This window comes from Acartia tonsa, chromosome 3, assembly GCF_053477335.1.
Source record: "Acartia tonsa isolate MP-2025a chromosome 3, ASM5347733v1, whole genome shotgun sequence".
NCBI classification, from domain to species: domain Eukaryota; kingdom Metazoa; phylum Arthropoda; class Copepoda; order Calanoida; family Acartiidae; genus Acartia; species Acartia tonsa.
In genome coordinates, this window is record NC_137262.1 from 22,580,553 (window position 1) to 22,606,132 (window position 25,580).

Sequence of the window (25,580 nt, forward strand, 5' to 3'; positions counted from 1 at the left end):
TTCAGAAAAAGTTTGAAGTAATGTCTAGAAAAGAATGATAAAAATAAACTTTCATTAGTGTTGAAATTTTTGTGAACTTTAAAAAAGCTAAACAATCTTTTTCTGTTGGTAAATGTCAGTTTATTTTTGAAACTGCAATGCCTATGAATCAGTTTTAGTGTCGCTATGTAGTTTTATTTTAGTCTTCTATAATTAAAAACCTCTTTTCTATTTTTCTTTTTGATATTTATGTATTTCATAAAAAGACTAAAAAAGAATGCATAATCTAAGAGAGGTTCAGTGATTATCATAGTCACATATATTCTTTTATCACCTCTACATGCAAAAAGTGGCCAATTTGAACAGAATTGATTAAAAATCAGTAAAATCAAAATGCCATTTTTTCCTTGATATAAAACGTCACTAAGTGTTTGATTTAAATACTTTTAGACATGTAAGTCCAGACTTTAGACGTTTTTAAAGACACGTTTGGGCGAGTATTATGACACAAGTTGTGTTTATTTGATATCCTGGATACGGAAAAAGCACGCTCAGATCAATTACATCACTTCTTAATTGAAAAGAAAAAAGATAAGATTTTCTAGACATCAATCAAAAGTGGGGTTTTAAGGTTTTAGTTTTCATCAAAGTACAATTCTAAATCTAAAAGATAATTTTGAAATAAGAACGCGTGACGTTTATAAGAACCTTTTTTAATGATAATGAACGATAAATTCATTTTTGGGTTTCAAACATTTAGTGGGTTAGTGAAAATTAAAGGCAGATGGATTAAAGGATTTAAAAACCGTTTTGTCCCTTCTGCAAACAGCCTTTGATTTTCTATTTCATAATGATTTTAATGTCATTTTATGGTGACTGTTATGCAACCAAGTTCATGATTATTATTATTAAGTTTCTAAGATTTTCTTAGGCATAACTGGAATGACAAAACATTTTTTGTACACTGTTTAAAATGGAAATTGGTATTAAACTGTAAGCGGATATGTTTTCATCTAGCTGTCTTATCCTGACATATATTACAGAAACAACATTGGATAATGTCAAGGAATACACCATTCCATCACAATATGATTCAAAATAAAAAAGTCGATGGAATTTTATAAAGTTTTTCTTTTAATAACTTCTAATTTATATGTTAAAAGTACCATTCTTTAAGCGATAGTTTTAACTTCAACCTATTTTGTCTTTTAGCACATTGTGCCTTGTTGAACATATTCTATTTTTACAATGTAATCTTTCAATTTTTTACAATAGAAAATGTATAAATGTGGATATTTGATTTTCTATACAACAGAACATTTGGATCAAAAAAGAAAACGAAGAAACGGGTTTCGTCGTATTTTCTACAAATTCTAGCCCCTGTGGGGGGCTAGAACCCTGCTGGCGGGGTATATTTCCTACCCCTGCGGGGCAATCATTAAAATTTGCCTAACCTAACCTAAAAGCTACTATGAAAATACGACGAAACCCTCTATTTCGTTTTCTTTCCATGATCCGAACATTTCATAGCCAAAATACATCAAGTTGATAATATTTTAAAATTCTTCTATCCAAAAGCATGACATATTGATAATATTATTTTTAGAACCAGTTCCTTAAATTAATTGTAAGAAAATATTCTATATTAAAAATTTAAAAAATGCGAATTTTCTATTTCTCTATGTAAGAAATACTGCTACTAATTAAAACATGAATTATTTTTCAGGAAGTAGAGGCGTTCAGATATGGATTTACTGGAAAGTTGAACAAAACCCAAACAAATGACAGATCTAAACCTATCTTAACAAAAACTAAAGTGAAAGGAGTGGTAAGTATAATTTGCTAGTAGTTTATCTAAAATGGGTAAAAGATAAGTGTACATTCAACAATTTTCCTTTTGGGGAATAGTGGCCAAGCCACAAAACAAATATTTTTTGTCAGTAAACCCAATGCAATGGGTCATTAAAGTTGTTTAAGAGGCCATTATTGCAAACCAAATTCAGGTTAGCCATGGTCAAATTAAATGCTGAAAATAATGTGTAAAATTCATATTTTTATTTCAAGTTAGATTTGTACTTTTTGCAAGTGGAAATTTCAAGATACTTAAACTGTCTTTTTTTATCTGCTAAAATGCATACTTCAGATATGCAAAACAAGCCACTAATAGGATATTCATTTACAAACATTTTTGAAAACAATCTCCCGTAAAAAGATTCAGGAAAAATTGCTAATGAGCCTTTGGCAAAAAAATTGCTAAAAATTGCATAAAAACAATATCTGTTTTTCCTTCAACAAGCCGTGAAGGAATTCCCCGTTGTCGCCATATCATAAGTAGAGAAAGGTAGAAAAAAGGGAAAAGAGAAAAAGATAAACATTTTGGGAAGGCAAAATAGGGGGAAGAGTGTGTAGATTTGTGACGTCAAAATGTTAAATGAGCAGTTGAATGAATTTTAAATGTCAAACGTCAATTTTTAAACAACATTTTACTAATGAGTTTTCTTCATTTTATAAAAACAGAAAATTTAAATAAAAGACATAGGTAGACTTTCGTACTTTTCGTTTCAAATATATACGCTAAATTATTATTTAGTGATTTCAAGTTTTTTTTTCTTTCAAGGCTGTATTAAATTCAAGAATTGGACCTTTAAAGATAAATGTAACCTTTAAAGAAAGACATATTTAATAATGATAAAGTCTAAATTTCTTATACAAAACGTTGTTTGATGATAACAAAAAATACCTTCGTCAAGGCATAAACAAAAGGCTGCACAAAATGTTGTATTACAGAGTAGCTGCGCCTTTGACAAACCCATTTGATTTAATATTTCTTTTTGAAACTAAAGGTTTTACTATAACTCTTTTTTCTGAAGTTTGAAATCAAGAGAATGACTCTTTCATTTACAAGTTACTTATCAATACCGTTTTATAAAATGGATGGTATTTAAATTTAACATTTTAGTTTGTGTATGAGAGTGAGAAGGATAGTAAAAATGCGGACATATTGAAAGAGATTCAACGAGGAGCAAAGCTAAGACACGTCAAGTGTAATGATCGTAGTAAACCTAATCTGAGAGGTAAAATGTTTGTTCAGTAAATGTAATTTTTAAAAGATAGTAAACATAGGTTCGTTCTATAATGTACCCATCGTGTGATATTGATATGAATACTATGTAAATTGCAATTATTTTAATGTATAAATAAAATTTTAAAAGAGATAGCTGAACCATGGGTATTATGTTTGATTTTTAGAGATAACTTTCAAAATTGAAATGTTTGATTTCAATGATATATCATTATTTTTTTCTTTTATTTAGATTTTTAATTTTTTTAAATTTTTTTTATTATCCTACAAGTTGGGCAATCTTATTTTCATAAATGTTACTAATTTTACTATTTTAGGCAGTTTGTTTTTAGGTATCAGAAGCTTCAAACGCCAACTAACAAAGGAGGAGAAAAAGGAAGGAGTGTTTTCATTTGATGAGAATATTTTGGATGATAATGAAGATAATGAGGATGTTATCAAGCTTAAAGATGATTTAGGTAAAGAATCATTTTAGTTTGCTTTCACGAAAGGATTATTAAATCATTAGCAAATGATTTTTAGACCTTTAACATCCATTAAGTTAAACAACAACAATCGAATTAAAGATTTACAAAAAAAAAACTATGTCTATTCCACACAGTGGTCCTCAAGGCAAAAGAAGTTTGACAAAAACCACCAGAAAAAAGGGACTAAATGGCCATCAAATATACCCACCCATTGGGGGGCCAGGAACTGTTTTTTTTTTTTATAAAATTATAGCTGTTTCTTCTTGGGATTTATTCCATTTTAAAGATAATAGACCGAATTTCTTTAAAAATTAAGGTCGTGGTCACTATTATTATTGCTTTGGTTTCAAACCCTTATAAATTTGGTTGTATGAAAGACTTATAAAATGTTAATGTTAGTTTGTCCCATCATTTCGGAGCTTCACCTTATGGATGATGTCATACTTGTTCTTATGTGATTGTCTGTACTGTTCTGCTTTTAAAGCTGTCAATAAAAACATTTTTGAAGCCGCAAATAATACCTATCAAAAAAATGACGTCACACAATACAAATGACCAATGATAGGCCAATACACAGACTAAATTACCAATGGCAGGCCAGTATGAATTGCAATTGATTAATGGTAGGTCAATGACGTCATTTTTTATATGCACTATGTATTAAAAGCTTCATGCTTTTTATACATATATTATATATAAAGTTTTAATTATTTTATATTCTCTAGAAATTAAAATACAAAAACATTTAATATTTTTTGCCGCGAAGCTTTTAGAGTTCATTCAAGTAAGCTTTTAGAGTTGAAACAAGTAAGCTAAGTTATAGAACAATGAAAACTTTTCTATTAAAGATAAGTGTATGGAAAATCTTAGCCAATCAATTCCATTTGAAATTGCCAAAAAATAAATATTTCGTTGGAGTAAAGTTGGAGTAAAACTTGTTTTTTTTTGTGTAACTGAAAGGGAAGTGGATAAGAAGGGAAGAAAAAGGGGAAGTTGGTTGAGGGGAAATTTTCACTTAGAATTATCTTTTTATCTTTTTTTTTCATTTACTTAAGTGTGTGCTTAAATAAAATATACTGGAATCAAATCAAGTGTATTTAAAATATACACCATAAAGAACAACTATATTAATTAGTAGCGCGGCAATAACACTCTAAACATATGTTTTACTTTTGGAATAGTTAAAATGATGGAAACTATAAACTGGTAATAACACATTTAATTAAATTCAATTATAGTAAAACGTCATAAAAAATAGTAATTAACTATGTACATAAAATAGGTTTATTGATATATATTTTTTGATGTACTGGGGAAAAAGGCAGAGAAAGAGAGGGGACAATGGACTTTTTAATACACAAGCCCAAAAGTTTTATAATAAAGTTTTCTTATTCGTTGGCTTAACAACTTTTGGGACACTTAATGAATTTTGATTGGTTTGTTTATTAAATTGAGTGTCCATACGTTTCAACCACTAATTGTAATCTACAGAATTTTGTGTATTTACATTGCGGATGTACATCAATTAGTCAGACATTGTCTTATCCCCCTAGATCCCTGGGGAAAAGGTTTATTTGTCTTTATTATATTCGGACTAACATTATAGAGTTGCTGCGCTACTTAAAAGTACTATAAATTTATTCAAAATTTGACCTAAAATAATTTATTTATAATGTGTCATGTAAGAAATGTTTAAATATATTTTATTAGATCTGACATTTAAACACAAAAGTTAATTGAAAGTAAAAAATAAAGATGACAACCAGGGGCGTCCAAGCTTTATATTTTGGGGGGTTAAAAATTTTTGAAGAGGGGGTAATTCGTTTTTGGGGGGGGTAAAATGGCGCGGGAAGCGCGCCGCAAATTTTTTTTACCCCCCCCCAAAAATTTTTACCCCGGGGGTAAAATTTGCTTTGGGGGAGGTAATTACCCCCCCTGAAATCTGTTGGCAGGGGTAAATTTAGTTTACCCCCCCCAAAATTTACCCCCGGGGTAAAATTTTTGGGGGGGATAATTTAAATTTTATTAAATATATAGTATTAAAAATGCGCGCGAAGTGCGCAAATTTTTTTTTTATTAGAGATTTTTTATTTTGGGGGGGGGTATTTACCCCCCCAAAATTGTTTGGGGGGGTAAATACCCCCTCCTAAATGGTTGGGGGTGCCTACGGCACCCCCAGGGTAGGGGTAAATTTTAAATGGGGGGGGGGGGGTAAAATGAAAAAAATTTTGGGGGTGTCTATGGCACCCCCAAAATCGTTTGGGGGGGGGTAATCGCCCCATTACCCCCACCCTTGGACGTCTATGATGACAACTTCCATAAAGCGAAGCTCTGAAACGGTAGTACAAACTACAAACGAACATTAACACTTGCAGATTCTTAGAACTAACAAATCATAAAATAAATGTTGAAAAACTGCTTAATACAGGATACTGTTTAAGGTCATACCTTCATTTTAAGGACATGATTATAGAGATGCTTTGCTTATAGTATTATACTTTGTTGCTCTGATAATCAGTATTCCAAAAATCAGATTTACAGAATAACTATATCACATAAAAAATAGTTGTTCAAAAAGTAAAAATCAACATGTTTTAAACGGTCGTATGAACATTCTAGTAACGATTATAGTATTGCTACACCTCCTAGATTGTACTTAACGTTACAGGAATCACCATGCAAAGTTTGAAATCGATAGAAAAATTCTAACATGTTAAAATGTTTCGGGCGTACAAACGGTGGGACGGACCTACCCTAATTATTGAAAAGCTTCGCTTAGAAATAATAAGAAATTGCGGCGGTGAGGAAAGTTTGTGTTTGGGGGTTATATTGGTTACAATGTAGCTCTGTAGGTTTAGCTTTACATTTTTTGTAGCTATCATACTTTTTGTTCTACATGGAAAATTGTAACCAAAGGTAGAATTTTTTTTGGACAAATTTAACTCAGAAAGGCTTTTGAGAAAAAATTTCAGGATTTTACATAGGTATAGTGATTCTTATGATAATAAATGCTAAAACTACACTATCATACAATTAATTTGGCATATTTGAATTTTTTCTATCTTCTGCCCAAGAATTTTTATGATAATTTGAAGAATTGTTTTAAAGAGGCGTGCATAGGATTTATACTCAGGGTAATAAACTTGAACAATACTGTTTTCATACCTACCAAATTTTTGGGACAAGGTAGGTTACAAAGTAGTAATAGTTTTGACATGTCCCATTCTTTTTTCAGCATTACACTAGTGGGGGGGGGGGGGGTTCCCTACTCCCCCCAAAAAATGGAGGAAGGGTGGAGGTGACCTACTAAGGGAAAGGGTACCATTTTGTTAGCTGAAAATTTGCAAAATTTTAAAGCTAAATTTTCGGTGCTTACTTAAAACTCCTCCCTCTTTCCACTCTAGGTGTTTTGAAGGTGTTATATAACCTCTCCCCCATTTTAACAGGGAATTTTCACATTTGGTGGGGGGGGGGGGGGCAGGAGAAAAAAGTGTATGAAGCATGCTGAATTTATTTCATTTCCCCTAGGGGTAAAACTTTTTAGGGGTAACATCTGACATATTTCAAACAAAACAAACCAGAAAGGTCAAGGATATCCAAGTTTTTTTTATTTGGGGTGGGGTTGAATTTTTGGTACACCGACAAACGTCCTACTACGACAAACGTCCTAATGCGACAAACATCCTAATCCGACAAACCTCCTAAACAACAAATGTCCTAAGCGACAAACCTCCTAAACGACAAACCTCCTAATGCGACATCTTTTAAGTAAAACCCCCTAAAAACTTTTCAAGTGATATCACATTTATTAAGTGTGAGGTAAGGGTCGATATTTTTAATGCAAGGTTGTATCGGGTTCGAAACCTAAGAGAGGGATAATTTCAATGGGGGAGGGGGAAGGGTAAAATGACATGCTAAGCCCCTACCCTTAGGGTAAAATTTGCTAGGGAGGGTAAATACCACCCATAAAATCTATTCAAAAGGGGTATTTACTCCCTACCCCCTACCATTATCTGTTTGGGGGGTAAATACCCTACCCAAAAAATTTTTGGGACAAAGTAGGTTACAAAGTAGTAATAGTTTTGACATGTCCTATTCTATCTCAGCATTACACAAGAGAGGGGGGTAGGTCCCGACTCCCCAAAAAATTGGAGGAAGGTGGAGGTGACCTCCTAAGAAAGGGGGTACCATTTTGTTAGATGAAAATTTTGCAAAATTTTAATGCTAAATTTTGGTACTTATTTGATACTCCTCCCTCTTTCCACTCTAGGTGTTTTAAAGGTGTTATATAACCTCCTCCCCCATTTTAACAAGGAATTTTTCACATTTGAGAGGTGGAGGGGGGAAAAGTGTATGAATCGTGCTTAATTTTATTTCATTTCCCCCAGGGGTAAAACTTTTTAGGGGTATAATCCAAGCTTTTTTATTTGGGAAGGTGGGGGGGATTTTTTAAGAGAGGGATAATTTCAATGTGGGTTACTCCCTACCCCCTACAATAATCTGAATTGGGGGTAAATACCCTCCCCTAAAAATTAACCCAGTGGTTAACTATTTTGGGGGCTTAAATTAATTATGTAAGAAAGTACCAACCTAATAATGAAGTTTTACTATACAGTAAGACCCACGAAAAAGTATCTTTTGGGGTTTATATCCTTTATTTCTTTATGTATCATCAAAATTAACATATGTTCTTATTATCTATACAATTTTACACCAGTTAAACAAAAATATTTAATTTCAACCATGTATTTATAAGGCCAATGTTTCTAAAAAGCTCTTGAAAAAAAAGTTTTTTGTTTTTCATAATTTTTTGATGGATGTATAATGTATTTCTGCTAACTAAAGAATAATATACAAAGAATAACAAGTTTACTTCTTATTTATTTTTTATTTCATAAAAAATATCAATATTTAATATAAAAAAATACTGCTCAATGAAATGATTATTTTCAAATTTCAGGCTATGTACTTACCCTTATCAATCAAAAGAATTAATTATGACAGCTACTCCGCCCACTTTTTGACATGTCAATCATTTATAGACTAGTTAATTATGTTTTTTGGAATAAAAATCCTTTTGTTGAAATTTTCTTTCCTTTATATCCCTTTTGTTATTGAAGTTAGAATTATGAAACAAAAACAATTTTCTTGCTATATATCATTCACCTAAAAAGTCTCCAATAATATGTGTAAAAAAAAGCTTTAAACTTAAAACCTAAATTCTATATTACACTTTTGTATGAAGTTCCTGCTAGTAATAAATAACAGTATTTCTACCTTAATTTTGCTAAAAAAGTAATTTCATGTAGAAAGTTACTTTTTGCTCAGTCACTTTTTTAAAACTTTAGCTCTAAAATTCTCTGTTGATAATGTAAGTAAAATTAAAATTTTTGTATATTCTTGTGTGAAAATGTATAGAGAACAAGGACATATGCTACTTTTGATGATACATTTAGAAATAAAGGCTGTAAACCCTAAAGGTACTTTTTCGTGGGTCTTACTGTATTTTTAATAATCTTGCTAACTGGTGAACCAATATGATTATCCTTTAAAGTGTAGCCTCTCATAGGTCCTAGTAAGGGTTTTAACTAGTTTTGGGGAGGGTCTAGAAAAAGAGGCTTTGAATTTTTCTGAAATGTTTGATCTATTTTATGGAAGCTTTATTTTTTCTTACTATTTAAGACAACATTACTTCATATTTTATATTCTCATTTTTTTGGGGGGGAGGTGGCAAGGGGGTAATCACCCCTCCCCTCCCCCACTGGGCATCCCTGAGAAAAAACCACATCTTATAGTTTCTACAGTTCAGCTAAGATTTAAAAATCAGGACCTTCAGTTTTATCTTTCTATCATGTTAGTCTTTTTTGCATTTGACTTCTATTGCTTGTTATCAAAGCAATGTCTTCAGCAAAGTCCAGATCTCCCAAATATATTGTTTCCTTGCTATCCTATCTTTCACAGGTTTTCATGATCCAGTCAATGTCAAGGAAGAAAAAAACCCTTAATGGTTGGAGGGGGGGTCACATCCCTCCTCCAGTTTTTTTCTACCTCATTTTCTGTGTGAAAGATAGAGAATTATAGGTAACTGAGTGAATTTTTAAATATGGGTATGACACATAATTGAGATTTGGATTAAATATATTAAATATAGGTGTTCAAGTCAATTTTAGATTCCAGTTATGATCCTGCAGGTCCTGATCCTCCAGGTCTCCAGGGCCTCATATAATTCAATATTCTTGTTTACCCCCTTCCCCCTCAAAAAAAAAGAAGTAATATTGTCTTAATTAGTAAGAAAAAATAAAACTAATTGTGAAGCTTCCATGAAATAGATAAAGGAGAGTCATATTCACCAGTTAAAATATATCAAAACTTCATTATTAGGTTGGTAATTTTTTAAATAATTAAATTAACCCCCCAAAATATTTAACCCTGGGGTAATTTTTTGGGGAGGGTATTTACCCCCCAAAAAGATAATGGCAGGGAGTAAATACCCCTTTGTAATAGATTTTGGGGGTGGTATTTACCCTCCCAAGCAAATTTTACCCTAAGGGTAAAATTTTTTTAGGGGCTTAGCATGTCATTTTACCCTCCCCCCCCATTGAAATTATCCCTGTCTTAAAAATTTCCTCCCCCCCACCAAAATAAAAAAGCTTGGATGTCCTTGACCTTTCTGGTATATTTTGTTTAAAATATATCAGATGTTACTCCTAAAAAGTTTTACCCCTAAGGGAAATAAAATAAATTCAGCATGCTTCATACACTTTTTTCTCCTGCCCCCCGGGCCCCCCCCCCCCAAATGTGAAAATTCCCTGTTAAAATGGGGGAGAGGTTATATAACACCTTCAAAACACCTAGAGTGGAAAGAGGGAGGAGTATTAAGTAAGCTCCAAAAATTTAGCCTTAAAATTTTGCAAATTTTCAGCCAACAAAATGGTACCCTTTCCCTTAGTAGGTCACCTCCACCCTTCCTCCATTTTTTGGGGGAGTAGAGAACCACTTCCCCCCTCTATTGTAATGCTGAAAAAAGAATGGGACATGTCAAAACTATTACTACTTTGTAACCTACCTTGTCCCAAAAATTTGGTAGGTATGAAAACAGTATTGTTCAAGTTTATTACCCTGAGTATAAATCCTATGCACGCCTCTTTAAAACAATTCTTTTAAAAAGTCAAGGCTATATCCAACTAGAGTGTTTAATAAGCTTTACAATGGTAGGTTTAGTATTTGTGAGTCTTCTACACAAACAAAAAAATACACTAACTTCAAATTATCATAAAAATTCTTGGGCAGAAGATAATGCAAATATGCCAAATTAATTGTATGATAGTGTGGTTTTAGCATTTATTATCATAAGAATCACTAAACCTATGTAAAATCCTGAAAATTTTTCTCAAAATACCCTAGTGAAAGCCTTTCTGAGACTAAATTTGTCCAAAAAAATTCTACCTTTGGTTACAATTTTCCATGTAGAACAAAAAGTATGATAGCTACAATGTCTGTAAATGTAAAGCTATGTCTGAAATTGTCCTAAAATAAGCTTTCCAATGGTAGGTTTAGCTTTTATGAGTCTTTCATACAGCCAAATTTATAAGGGTTTGAAACCAAAGCAACAATAATAGTGACCACAACCTTAATTTCGGTCCCTTATCTTTAAAATGGAATAAATCCCAAGAAGGAACAGCTATAATTTTATAAAAAACAGTTCCTGGCCCCCCAATGGGTATATTTGATGGCCATTTAGTCCGTTTTTCTGGTGGTTTTTGTCAAACTTCTTATGCCTTGAGGACCACTGTGTCCATGTATTTTTACGAATTATACTGTGTTGCCAATAAAAAAGATTTAAGAAAAACAATAAGAAAACGTTATTGTATAGGGACTAGTGTAATAAACAATCCAACGTCTTCTTCTTCCCTGGGTTAGTTAGACATATAAAAGTTCCCTTATTTTTAAAATATATTTCTGGTCAACTAATTATTATCAAACGCTTTGTTAAATTCAAACAAACCCAAATTATGGTATATTATAACTATCTTATTTGATTCTGTAACTTTTCCAACCTCTAGAAATAATGTAATTTATCTTTATTTGAACAATGTTAGCGTCATAATATAATCATTTATTTAACAAGATGTAATATTTATTTAGAATCAACCAAACAGCTGTTAGAACTGGAAGTAAGATCCAAACAGCTGTTAGACAAAAATAACAAGAAGTTGCAATCAGAAATCGAACAGCTGAGATCTGAATTATCAAAATATCAACACACTAATGGCATTTCTAGTTCGGAGGGTATCACTGAGAGGTAATGACTATTAGTATTATCAATTTATAGGAGGGGGGGGGGGGGGGGGCGGGAGGGACAGTTGTTTAAAGGTTGCAAAAAAATATTTGAATGTACAAAGAAAAAATTACAATTTGAAAAAAAACCATTAATGATTAATAACATAAGATAATGATAAAAAGTATCTACGTCTGGTCTGCCATCTGTCCAAATTATGCTTAATTTCTAGTTATCCACTGGACCAAATTGGATCATCTATTTAGTAAATTTGCCTTATCGAATTTTACAAAAACAAAGCAAATATATTTAAAATTGAACAATTTCACATTTTTAGGAAAAATTCTGTGAAAGAGAAGAGACGAAGTGTGATCCGAACCATCTCCGAATCTGCGTCTGAGGGAGCAGCGGAGACAAATGGACTCTCAGAGACACCTATACCTCCAGAACTACCAGAAGAAGCGGTAGGAATACTTTTTTTTACTTTTCTGGTCCCTCCTTCTGTAGCTCTTAACGTTAATCTAGGCATTATTTGGTAGAATTATTGTTATTGGCTTGCTTGAATATTAGTCGCCACCAGAAAATAAAGATAACCTATCTTTAATTTTACTTGATCGATGTTGACAAAAAGACAACTTTTTTTCTCCAAACAAAAATATTTTTTTTTTATCGCAATTTTACCTCGTCTGTTCAATTTAGCATATTATTTTGTTTTTAGATAAATGAGATAGAAGAATTAAAAGAAGAAGCAGAAGAGGCCAGAAGGATAGCCGAGGAATGGGAAAATAAATATAAGGTTTGTTTTATACATCTAATTTTCTGTAGTAGACTAGCGGCTACGAGAAAGACAGACACACAGACAAATGGAATCCTGTTACTTTTAAACATAGATAGATAATAATTATTAAATAGTGCATATACGAGGATAGAAGGAAAGCTGAATAATTATAAAATTTAGTTAAATATAGGTAAAATCATAAATAAAGAGGTCAGATTTACAAAAAAATTGAAGATATATCAAAATCGTTTCTTGCTTTATCCTCAGAGATTTGATAACCCTTAAACATATAACTTTATAAAATAGTTAGAAACCCCCTTGACACACTCGCATAATAAAGTAACTTTACTGCATTGATATCTAACTATAGATGATAGGCCAGGTAGATTACTATGTCCCCAAATAGTTTCCCAAAATCTCAAGAGGAATGTTTACAGTTTTTTAGATACGATTAGGTGGCAAATATTTGGTTTTTTTTCAAAACCAGATTAAACTAATTATGAATATTGATCTGTGTTACAAGAATTGGTTGGCTACTTGTTCACCGGACCCTTCAAATCTTGAAAGTTTACCTATAGAATGCAGTTTCTTGCATCTCTACATCAGAAAAAGGGTTTGTCAAAGATTCTTTTTGTAACCTCAGATTTTTTATCATACCTAACTAACTATTTGTCGCAATTCTATGCTATTTGCCTAATGCTATTAATTTTAAATGAGGTAGAGGGTGCTTGATTTACTCTCTCAACAAATAGTATTAATTATTTTACATTGTAGTTAAGGTTTTTATATACAATAAAACTTTACAATGACAAAACTAATATTGTAAAATTTTGTTGAACGTTTTGCTAAAGTCAAACTTACACAAAATATCAAATTACTTGAAGAAAATTTATCTACTGATTCAAATTCACATAAGGGATAATATCCAAACAATACTTTGTATAAATGTGTAATTTGGGACCAATGCCGTTTCTTCATATGAGTAGGGGTAGGAGGGTACTTTAAACTTAGACTACACCTTTCCACGGATGTCCACTTTAAAATTATAATTAATGCTTATTATTTTATTCTCAATTCAATCAATTTGTTCCACTTTCTACTTTGCTATCACATTTTTTTTTTATAAAAGCGTGTGTTATATTTTGATATAGAATAAAACAGAAAAAAGTATCAAATAAAAAAATACAGATAAAAACCCAACTTGTAAACTTAAACCACCTTAGTATTACCTAAAAATTTTGAAAACAGTTTATCATATTTCGAAAAAAAAAGATATTAGATAATATTATTTACTTTTATTTCTTCCAAAACAAAGAACACTACATACAATTTTGCGAAGGCACACCTAGGTTTAACTTTTATAATCACACATGCCCTTGCGAACTAAGTTGATAAGTACCATTTAGATAGAAAACTTTAGGACAAGCCTTCAAATACCTAAAATATATAATACTTGCCAGAAAAACGCTTTGTTCTCTTTGCCTATTGAATTTAATTCTATATTAGCTTAATTGTACATATTGTCTGATTTGTTAAAGAATAAATAACAATAAGGTATTTATTACTTTTAATTTTTATTGTACATTCTGCAATATACTTTTTTATCTAAGAATCGTGCTTATGAATTTTTAAATTAGACAGTACATAATGAACTTTGGAATTAGTATCTAGTCTTTTGGTCATCTAAATAAATAATATTGTATTACATTTCTCAGAAAATGATCTTAAACAGATGATATGTTTTGATATTTTTCAGATAGAGAAGTATGATGAATAATGAGATTTTCATTAGTCCAGTTAATTCGTAATTAGTAAATTTCAACTGGACAATGGCATAATGTCTTTAATTTTGTTTTAACAATGACCAAGTTCCGTAGTTATTTAAGTTTATTTTAAACAAGGTTGACAACATCCATAAAAGAGAAGCACTGAACGGTAGGACAAACGGACATTAACATTTGTATAGTGTCAGAACTGAATAATCAAAATATAAATGTATAAGAGTCGAACCAAAAGTGTAAGTAAATTTGTTGAAAAACTGCTGGATACAGGATAATGTTTACGAACATACTTACATTTTTAGGACTTGATTATGGAGTTGCTTCGCTTATAACATTATACTTTGTTGTCCCAGGAATTAATATATTAAAAATTAGATCAATCGGATGATTAGATCACATGAAAATTTGTTGTTAAAAAAGTAAAAAAAATCGACATGTTTAAAATGGATGTATGGACATTCTGGTAATGATTATAGAGTTGCTACGCTTTCTAAATCATACCTAACTACTAAAGGAATCACCATGCAAAGTTTGAAATCGATAGGACAATTCTAACATGCCTAAATTAACGAAAAAAGATATCCGTTACGGACGGACGGACGTACGGACGGACCGACCCTAATTATAGAAAAGCTTCCAGTTTAATTCACTGAATCAAGTCTCTTCAAATTTTGTCTTGTTTTTTCGTATACAAGAATATAGTTGTTATAATTACCATTTATTATTTGGTTTAAATCAGTAATAAGGTATAACCAACATGCGAAGTAAAGCTATAATATTATTTTGGGGGCAAATGGAGAGGCCGTCAATTCCACTATGTATTGCCTCCCAACGGCAGCTGAAAATACGAGTAGGTTTTGTGATTTGTTTCTAAATTAATTTCTTTGTTGTTACAAGCTGGGTTTAAATTAGGGTTGGGCCGGATATTTTTTGGCCGGATACCGGATACCGGATATCCGGCTGATTTCAAATGCCGGATATCCGGCCAACGTCGGTTAATCGGCCAAATTACCGGATATCCGGCCGGATAACCGGCCAAATTACTACATATTAAAGTATCAAAAAAGGATATAGTCCCTTTTGTGGCAACGCACCTTAAGGGGCGATTCGTTGTATTTTAAAAATTGCTTTTAATAGGTTATTTTAGGTTAGGTTAGGTTATATTTGGTTAGGTGATTGCCCCGCAGGGTTAGGCAATTGGCCCCGCAAGGTTAGAGTCCCCCGCAAGGGGCTAGAAATAGGAGGAAAGCTACTGTGAAAATACGAACAATCGCTCCTTAAGGGTCGTTGCCACAAAGAGGACTATACCCGCAAAAAAAAATTCTTCATAAACTAGTGTTCTATATTATACTAGCGGCTGCGTCCCTAGTATCTAGGGATATTAGAAGGGACATGAAAGTGCAGAAAAATAATTTAAATCCTTACAACGACTTTTTTTTATAAAAATGAAACAGCCTAAAACCACGCTGGGACCTATAAGAAGCTTCACTCTAAAGGAGAACATATCAGTTCAGCGGTTAGCGAGATCCTTCGCTACAGACAAAAAAGCTTACTACTTTGTATAATAGGATAAAATTAAGATTAAAACTTAAAAATTAAGTAAGTATTTAATGATCTTTCTTCTTAGCAAATAAATCTAATGAACTATTACTTCCCTCAATCTGTAATATCAACCCCTAACGGTTGGAGGATGGGCGGGGATGTGGCGTTGAATGCCTGCCCCCCCCCCTCTGTTTTTTTCTATCCCATTTTCTGTGTATAAAAGGTAGAGGGATATAACTAAGTGACTTTCGAAATATGGGTATGACACATAACTGAGAGTTGAAATTTTTTTAATACCTCCTTCCTGGCGGGAACAGGATGCCAGCAAATCTGGTAAGGTCATTCAGGTAAAAAGTAAAAATATTTTTTTACTTAAACAAAGCATTTCATGTTATCTAATACTAAAATATCCTATAGTCGTACATCCTCATATGTAATATAGGTGTTCAAGTTGATTTCAGGCTCCAGGTATAATCCTGCAAGTCCTGAACCTCCAGGTCTCCAGAAATCTCTAAACCGTTCCTGTGACCGTAAATTTTTACTTGAAGATTTCAAATTTTAAACTTAGGCTTTTTTATATATCTTCATGACATATTACAATTTCATAAAATCCGTTGCCGTTTACCTGCAAACCGTCGGGTTGCGGCTGGCAGCTTCCAAGTACTGCTGCCACCGCAAAAATTTATGTTTTGAGATTTCTAATATAAAATTTCCATAAAGATAAACATATTCAGAAAAAATTGTTCTTCTATCTTCAATAATAAGAAAATTACAGCCATTTAAGATTAAAAAAAACAGAGATTTTTGTTGTAAAATATAAAAGATTATATTGCCGGATATCCGGCCAGATAGTTTCAATATCCGGTATCCGGCCGGATATTGAAAATGGCCGGATATCCGGCCACGCCGGATATCCGGCCCAACCCTAAATGCCCCAACAACTATAATATGCTTCTTTAACTTAGGAGATGCAACGACAACTAGAAGATATTGATGAGTTGAAGAAGCATGCTCCAGAGTTGAATGGTGTTGATGATTCTAGTGCTACTAAACAGAATGAAAGTGAAGAAGATTGGCTTAAAAACAGAGAAATTAATCAGCTCCAGGTAAATAAAAAACTGATCCTATACCTTATTTAGTCAGTTAATCTTAAATATTTCTACTTCCTTTTTTTATTTCAAATAAAATTCATTTTAAATTTCATTTCACCTTACCTCCTCGTTAGGTCCAACAACCCCGATGGTTAATATCTCCTTTACGGTCCAAACAGTCGGGGTATTACTATAAGTAAAACTCAACAGAAAATCAACTCTTTGATTTTTCGACCTTTGTCTGGAATTCTTTGGTTTGCATGGTAATGATTTTAGCCCAGACATTTCTCCTAATAAAACTATTAACATAGAGTGATCAACACAGTTCAATTAAACATGTTAATCTTATTTGACAAGTCCAACAGACAGTGCTTTATTTTCCAGCTTTTTTGAAGAGACTAGAAATATCTTTACAATAATTTTTTTAAAAATTTTAAAATTGGAAAAAAATAGTTTCTATCTAATTTTTTTTCATTTAGACAAAAATTCGTCACACCAAAGACAAGAAAGAATTTATTGAGAGGGAGCGAAAATTCTTGAACGAGCGCCTGGAAAATTTAAAAGAATCAATAGCACAAGAGATAGAAGCTAGGTACTATAATCAATGATATATCGTAAAGACATATGGTTCGCTTTCATATCAACCAATTGTTGATTCTTTTTAATATGTAAGTATTACATTTCCATAAAATTTTTAAGGTTTTTTTTGCCTTGATAGCATATTATGTTATGAAACTTTATTTGTGTTAAATTGCTTTATATTCATCACGAAGTTACACAAGAGAAAGAGAAGAAAAAAAACATGTAACCTTTTTATAATATCATATTGATATTAACTTCTGCTTGTGGCTTAAACTTTTAAGATTATAAAATAAAGATATAAAGATTTTGTTTACAGCTTTCCCTATCTTTTCTCTTGCAAACAATGTGTATTTGACATTTTCTGTTTATTTTAACTTTGATTTATATAACATAATAAAGTAGTGCCCCTACAAAACTATAGGAATGGGAAATGCATAAGGCGTAAAGAAAAAATACCCCAAAGAACTGAAATTGGATGGCAGATAAACTACAGTTTTGCATTATATTCATATATAATTTTTTCGTTCATAAATTGAAGGATTGTTTTTGAGAATGCAATATTTGGTTTTACTCTTAGAGGTTTAGTCGACATTTTCCTTTTGTATGGGATATAATATTTAAAAGAGCTATTTCTCTTCTTGGGGTTGGTATAACTTCCTCTAAAATACCAAGGTATGAACAGGCTGGAACAAAGGCATCTTATATCTATTCATTAATATCAGAAATATTAGAAAGCAATTCATGTAATATTTGAAAATGTATTTCTCATATTAACCAACCTAAGATAAATTGCAGATTATCAGGAATTTAGGAAAAAGACAATGCAATATAAATTACTATTTCCCCTAATTCATAAGTGTGAAATTATCTTTGCTAGCTAGAAAATTTTGGGAAAAAGAAAGTGTTGTTATTTAGTTGTTTCTATGTATCTGCTTGCTGCGCTACTTACTGACAGTTATGTACTTGTCTTTTCTTATTTTTATTCCTTTCCAAGTTGAAAGCAATAAAATGAAATCCACACACACAAACAAACACACAAAATCACCACACACTCAATCAATCACACAGAATTCCCATCATACTTACTTACAAACAAACACACAAAATTTAATAAATCTTAGAGTTTTCAAATAGCAATAAATCTGTAAGTTGTAAACATAGAGTTGGTTTATAGAAAATTCATTTCTCAATTCTAAAATTCTTTTCTATACTCTATAAATTTATTCTGTTTTAGATTCCTTTGTTTTTCTTTCTACAGATGCTATACTAGAATAGTCTTTAATTATACAGACAGAAAAATATAAAAGTAACAGGCTGTCCGTCTATATGTGTACCTTAAGACCTCTATAATCCCTGAACCCATATGGTTCTTCTTTATAGTAAAGCTTTTTGTAAGAAGCTAGTCTAATGAAATTGTAAAGAATCGCTAAGTTTATTCAAAAACTAAGTAAGCAGCTTTAGTAAAACCTTAATGAGTTTTATCAAACATTTTTCCCGAAGTAAAATGTAATGTATTTTCAAATATTTTTAAGTTATATGATTCAATAGAAGTAGTAGTAATTTATCTCCGTCTGAAATTTAAGAGATATATTCTAAAATAGTCTATTTTTAAATTAATTTTTTGCTAATTCATAAAAATGTGAATTTAAAGTTTACTTTTGTGTGTCTGTATTTTGAATTGAATGTATTCATGGTGTGAATGAAGAAAGATATATATTTATGTTTTCACACAAGCGAGGGATAATCGCAGCAAAAATATTTATGGCAACAAGGAAAATATCAAATACTCTACTCTTTAAAAACTATTAAAAAACTACTCTATAATTGTTTATGTCTGTATGCAGTATTAGAAGGGATAAAACTGAAACATATAGCAAATATATTATTTTTTTGCTAATGAATCAAAACAATTTTTGCACTATACAGTAAATTATAACAATCAAGATAATAATAATACATTGCTTTTTTTCTTTCTTGACCATCAACCTTTTGCTGTAATATTTCCTAACTAATATGAAAGGGGAAAGTAAAATCATATATGTTAAGAAAACAAAGTTGAATGCTGCATAATTTAAAGGTCTTTCTTCATCTTTTAAAGGCACGTATCTTACATGCAGCTCACGAAAGGAATAAGAAAAGAATAAATATCAAAGAAATTGTGATGACTTAATATTCCAAACTGCCTGATTTATCATGATATTCAAGATGTACAAATCCTTATGACCCCAAAACAAAAGTAAAAAACTATTAAACGTTAATTAGACCGTAAAAGTCTAGGATTAAATTGAGCAGTACACTATAGTAATTGCATGTATCGAGTGAAGTTTTGGAAAAAAATATAACAAATATTTTTGGGGTACATTTGTTTCTAGGGGCGATTTATCGTGAAAGGGTTGTGTTACTCTCCCCAAAAGCACCTATGAAACTTCCCTAGACATATTACAAGCTTTACTGAAAAGGAGGACCATAATGGTTCAGCGGGATCTATAGCTACACACACACACACACACACAGACAAACATCCTGTTAACTTTATGCAAGGGCAAGAAAAAAGATTAATAATTGTATTGGTTTTATTTATAGGAAACGTCTACGAAAAGAAGTGAGAGAGATGAACGCGGCATTCAGAAAAGAAATGGCAGAATTAGAGGAGCTTGAAAAATTAGATGCAGACTTAGGTGAACTTTTACATACAAATAATTTGAGATAAGTTTATGTTATCATGCATCTTATAATTTTGTGTTTTTAATTATGTATTTAAATCTTATATTGTGATTTGAATCTAATTGTAATCTAAAGTTAGCTGCGTCTTCAGGCTTTCAGTGCGGCCAGTTTTGAATGCAGTTATGTAAAAATCTTCAGCTTATTGCGATTGCCAAGTCCTAGTTTTCTAAATCCAGAACAACCTAAATCTGTCCTTTTATTAAGAAAATTGTTATTATATTTCATAGCATATTCTAAACAGCCTATGTTCCCCAACTTTTCCTGAAATTTTACTTTTACATTTAGATGATGTGTATATGGAGGAGGGAGAAGATTTAGTAGATAATAAATATAAGGTAGAACAGTTTTCTATTTTTTTAGAACTATATGATTAATTAAATCATTTAGAAGACTTAGATATAGAGAGAGCGGAGAGGATAATGGATGGTTCACCCCCACCACATTGAATTTAATTTCATAGTGGTGATGTGGGGGGTTCAACCCCATCAAAATGAATATAAAAGTTAAGATGTTGGCAGTTTTTTAAAAACCCCGAACATAAATTTTGATGTTAAAGGATGGGTTCATATTCACCCTTACTTTTATTGCTGCAGGGTAAATTTAAATATTGAAACAAAAATAAGATATCTCTACCTGCATAGCCTTTTAATGCTTAGGAACTTAATTAAAGATTTACAAATCAAGCAAGAAGTAATTATCTCCTTTGAAAGTAAGACCACGAATTTTATTTATTCGCAGAGCCGTCTTTAATGTTGAAGAAAGTCTGAATAAAAACGTCTCTAATATTCCCAAGGATGGTTCTGTTGATGGAGAGGAAACTCCGGAGGAAGAAGAAGTGGATGAAGAAGATGAAAATCTGACTCTGGATGATGTTTTAAGGTAAATATTTCTATATTATTTGTCATCTTAATTCTCATCCAGACGGATAGTTACTGATTGGTCAATAGTATTATTATGATATTTTCTCTTGTAGTATCAGGCCGCAATATAAATATTTTGTTTAAAATTTCATATTTTTGCATTGCATACTATTAGTATTGCTTATATTGTTCAAATTGTAATGTCAAATGTTTTGTCAAATTCAAGCTTACATAAATTTGTTTTATCTTAATCGGCTTCTTTTCTAGAGGAGATCGATTCCAAACCAGTCAAGCATATTAGAACCTTCGCTAAACAAAGACATAAAAACTGACATCTCATTATTTTTATATTGAACTAGAGGCATGTAAAATGTTTTCTTTTCAATCTATGTTAAGATCAGCTGTTTACCAAAGAGTATTTTTTTATGCGATTTCTCTTGGGAGGGTAGTGGTACCCACCCCAAAAATAGCCAATAACCTTCCAAGAACCTATACGGAGCTACAGTACATTGTAAAGTAAAACCATATCAGTTTGGTGGTTATCGAGATCTTACGGTACTGGCAGACATCCTTTACCTTTATTATAAGGATAATCAAGTTAACATAATACTAATACTTTATTCTAGAAATGCCGAAGAAATGATGGAGATGTGTGAGGAGGACACGGGCATCACTCTCTTCTTTGTCAACACAGACACAGCTGCTGACGAGGCGGAAATAGCCGCCAAGTTTGCGGAGGATTACGAGGGCCATAAGGAGGAGCTTAACAAGAGGCTGGAAGCACATACTGAAAATATTCAGGTATAGCTACTTCCTTATAAATTAAAAGTGTTTCCAATCGATTGTAAGGGGGCCTCTACATACCAATACAAAATATTCCATTTAAAAAATTCTTTTATTGCAAAGTATACAGAACATTTTCGTTGAGAGTTAGATTTCTTTTTCATCGGGGTTGATTCTTTGGTTAACTAATTTTCATTATCAATACTATATTTTCTAAAAATTATGGATTTATCGTTCCAGACGATAATCTTTCTATAAAGAATTACATACATACTACTGTCGCACCTTTTGTATACAAATAAGATTATTACAAAGAATAAATAATGACAGGCATTTAATGGGATAAGACAATGGCTAATAAATTGATGTACATCCCAACGAGTATTCACAAAATTACCCCTTCTGTAGATTAGTGGTGAAAACTTTAAGACAATCAACTTAATGAACCAACAATCAAAATTCAATAAAATTCCCCTAAGTCGTTAAGCCAACAAACAAGAAAACGTCATGGTAAAACTTTGAGAACTAGTGTAATAAATAGCCCAATGTCCCCCTCCCTCCCTGACATATCTATTTCATGTTTTAGTTAATGAGAAAGAGCAACTTTACCCTGAAATCCAAGATTGATGTTTTGATGGATTTATTACAAGTACAGAAGGAAAAACATTTAGATCTAAAGCAAGAACTTAACAGAATGCTGATAGATATTGGCTAATAATATAAAAATTGCGAAATTTTATGATTTTAAATGTATATTTATTGGTAGAAAGATTATTTTTAGTTAATTATTGTTTTGATATACTTGGATATAAATTTTGGAGTATGTGCAATTAGGAAAAACAAAGAAAAACTTGTTATTGAATTTAAAGAAATTTCTTTTAATTTGTTATCTTTTTTTTTGTTATTACAAGAAAGCTAAAATTAATAAAAATAAACTAACAATAACAGATTATATTTGCTAAGAATATTGAGTCTCAATGTTATATTCTGTAATTTTATGTACAATTAATAATGTAGTTGATATTTTTATAAATACATGAAAATAACCCATTGTAGATAACAAATAACTAATAGGGTTACAAATTTGTTAAATGTGTATAAAATATTTAAGATAAACTCTAAAGATTAAAAGTCTTATTGTTTAAATATAAAAATTTAACGTCATAATTCTGAAGAAAAAATGTAATAAACACTTCAAATTTAGAAGCATTTTATTGAGAAAAAATTAACTATTATCGAAAGTTGAAGATATATACGATTGTATAGTTTTTAAACACTTTAAAATACATCTAAAAATATTAAACCTATTTTCAGAGATACTTGAGGAATTAGTAAATTGAAACGAACATAAATGTCGTCTTAATATGAATATAAACAAAAATGAGTTGATAGTGGCCATATAAGCCCAAAACTTCTTGTTAATATAATCATTTTATAAAAGTAAGAATGTTCATCTGTTTGTTATGTATGTGTGTACCTTAAGATCTCACTAACCGCTGGACATATATGGTTCTCCTTTTCAGTTAAGCTTAGGACTAGGGAAGGTTTATACAAAATAGAAATAGCCCCTGAATAAAGTAGCCCCTCCGCTTTAAAATAAAACTTTTCCTTTTTAAAACTATAATTGGAAATGAAGGGTCGAACTTTTAATAGTTTGTTTGTTTAAAAAGGGTGTCTGAATGTACTTTAGGGACATTGGATACCAATAATCAGTTTCCAAACTTTTAAACCAATAGATTATCAGTTTTTATCCTTATTTTCAATTGTATGAACGTCCAAGGGGGGGGGTAATGGGCCATTTGGCACCCCCAAACGATTTTGGGGGTGCCGTAGGCACCCCCAAAATTTTGTGAACAATACCCCCCCCAAAAAAAAATTACCCCTACCTTGGGGGTGCCGTAGGCACCCCCAACGATTTTGGGGGGGGGTATTTACCCCCCCCCCAAACCATTTTGGAGGGGGTAATTACCCCCCCAAAATAAATGTTCTTTAAAAAAAAATTTTTTGGGGGGGGTATTTACCCCCCCCCAAATTGAATGTTCTTAAAAAAAATTTTACTGAAAATTTTTTTTTGGGGGGGGAGTGAGTAATTACCGCCCCCCCCCCCCTAAAAAAAGTCATAGTGTGACTCGAGCCTTGAGGTGTAATATATTTCATGTTCCTCGTTTGGTCTCCTAATAGTTAATGAAAAGTATATCCTAAATGGCTTTTGATAGTTTATTTTAGGATAGGTTATATTGGTTTAGGTGATTGCCCCACATGGTTAAGCAATTGGCCCCCCGCAGGGGCTATAAATAGGAGAGAAGCTTGTGTGAAAAAAACGAAGAAACGCCCCTTAAAGAGCGTTGCCACAAAAGGGACTATACCCCAATATAGTCCAACCAGTTAAAACAGTTCTTAACCATGATAACAAAAAATTTAATAGTTTGATCATGTTTTATTTGCTTGGGCCTTTATAAGGGCTAAAACCATCCCGGGGATCTATGATGTAATTGTAAAGCACTGAAGATTCCATAAACTAGATACCTAACTAAATTAAATATTTCATTAAATAATGAAAAAGAATTTCTATAGGCGATTTCTTTTGGGAGGATGTCAGGGTGTCTCAAAACTAGTTATAAAACTTACCAGGACCTATAAGACGCTTCACTTTAAAGTATAATCATATTAGTTCATTGGTTAGTGAGTTAATTATTGTATTTTTATGTTCTAAAGAATGAGATACTACTATATATTTGAACTAGCGGCTTCGCCCCTAGCCTCTAGGGGCTTTGTCCCAAGAGGTTTGATCAACCTATTTTTTTTGTATTTTAGATTTAAAAAGAAAAAGTAAAAAAAAATTTGGGGGGGGGAGGGGGTATTTTTCATTTTTTGGGGGGGGTTAGGGGTTTCCCACCCCCCAAGAAAATAGCTTAAAACCATCACAGGACCAGTAGGTATATTCCCTGAAGAGTAGAGCCCAATCGGTTCAGTGGTTACTGAGATCTTAAGCTTCAGACGGACAGACAGACGGACAGACGGACAGACAGACAGACAGACATCGTTCTACTTTGTATTATAGATAGTAGTGGCGCCCTTAGCATCTAAGAACTCGTGTTTTCTAAAGGGTAAAAAGGGAGGAGAAAAATAGCCTAAAACCACTCAAAGGATTGACCTATAATAGTGTGGAACCATCATGGGATCTATGTGAAGCTTTCCTAAAAAGGAGAACTCAGTATTAAAAGTAATGAAATCTGAAGCTATAGTCAAATAAACCTTACTTACTACTTTATGTTATAGGATAGTACTTATTAACTTAATAGATTAGGTAGGTGCTTTTTTTACATAATTAAATTACCCCCCCTAAAAAATTTTACCCCCGGGGTAAATTAGTTTGGGGGGGGGTAATTACCCCCCCAACAGATTTGGGGGGAGTATTTACCCCCCCCAACAGACTTTAGGGGGGGTAATTACCCCCCCCAATCAAATTTTACCCCCGGGGTAAAAATTTTGGGGGGGGTAAAAAAAAATTTCGGCGCGCTTCGCGCGCCATTTTACCCCCCCAAAACACGAATTACCCCCCCCCCCTAAATTTTGTTACCCCCCCCCCAAAAAAAAAAGCTTGGACGCCCCTGTTCAAGTTATAAACACAAA

The 25,580-nt window shown here is 32.0% G+C and overlaps 1 protein-coding gene across 3 annotated transcripts in view; it reads left to right on the top strand.

Moving 5' to 3' along the window:
• Positions 1–23,078, top strand: part of LOC145313660 (uncharacterized) — a 35,421-nt gene extending 12,343 nt beyond the window's left edge. For 2 of the 3 annotated variants that reach the window (XM_080153169.1, XM_080153167.1), the window contains 13 exons: positions 1,706–1,807; positions 2,939–3,053; positions 3,379–3,519; positions 11,674–11,830; positions 12,144–12,270; positions 12,525–12,602; positions 16,873–17,013; positions 17,478–17,590; positions 20,164–20,258; positions 20,590–20,639; positions 21,098–21,183; positions 21,791–21,965; positions 22,534–23,078. In XM_080153169.1, the coding sequence (XP_080009295.1) occupies positions 1,706–1,807; positions 2,939–3,053; positions 3,379–3,519; positions 11,674–11,830; positions 12,144–12,270; positions 12,525–12,602; positions 16,873–17,013; positions 17,478–17,590; positions 20,164–20,258; positions 20,590–20,639; positions 21,098–21,183; positions 21,791–21,965; positions 22,534–22,662 (1,509 nt within the window). In that variant the 3' untranslated portion in view covers positions 22,663–23,078. The remainder of the gene's footprint in view (positions 1–1,705; positions 1,808–2,938; positions 3,054–3,378; positions 3,520–11,673; positions 11,831–12,143; positions 12,271–12,524; positions 12,603–16,872; positions 17,014–17,477; positions 17,591–20,163; positions 20,259–20,589; positions 20,640–21,097; positions 21,184–21,790; positions 21,966–22,533) is intronic. The other variant, XM_080153168.1, reaches the window with a different exon arrangement.
• Positions 23,079–25,580: the final 2,502 nt, after the last annotated feature.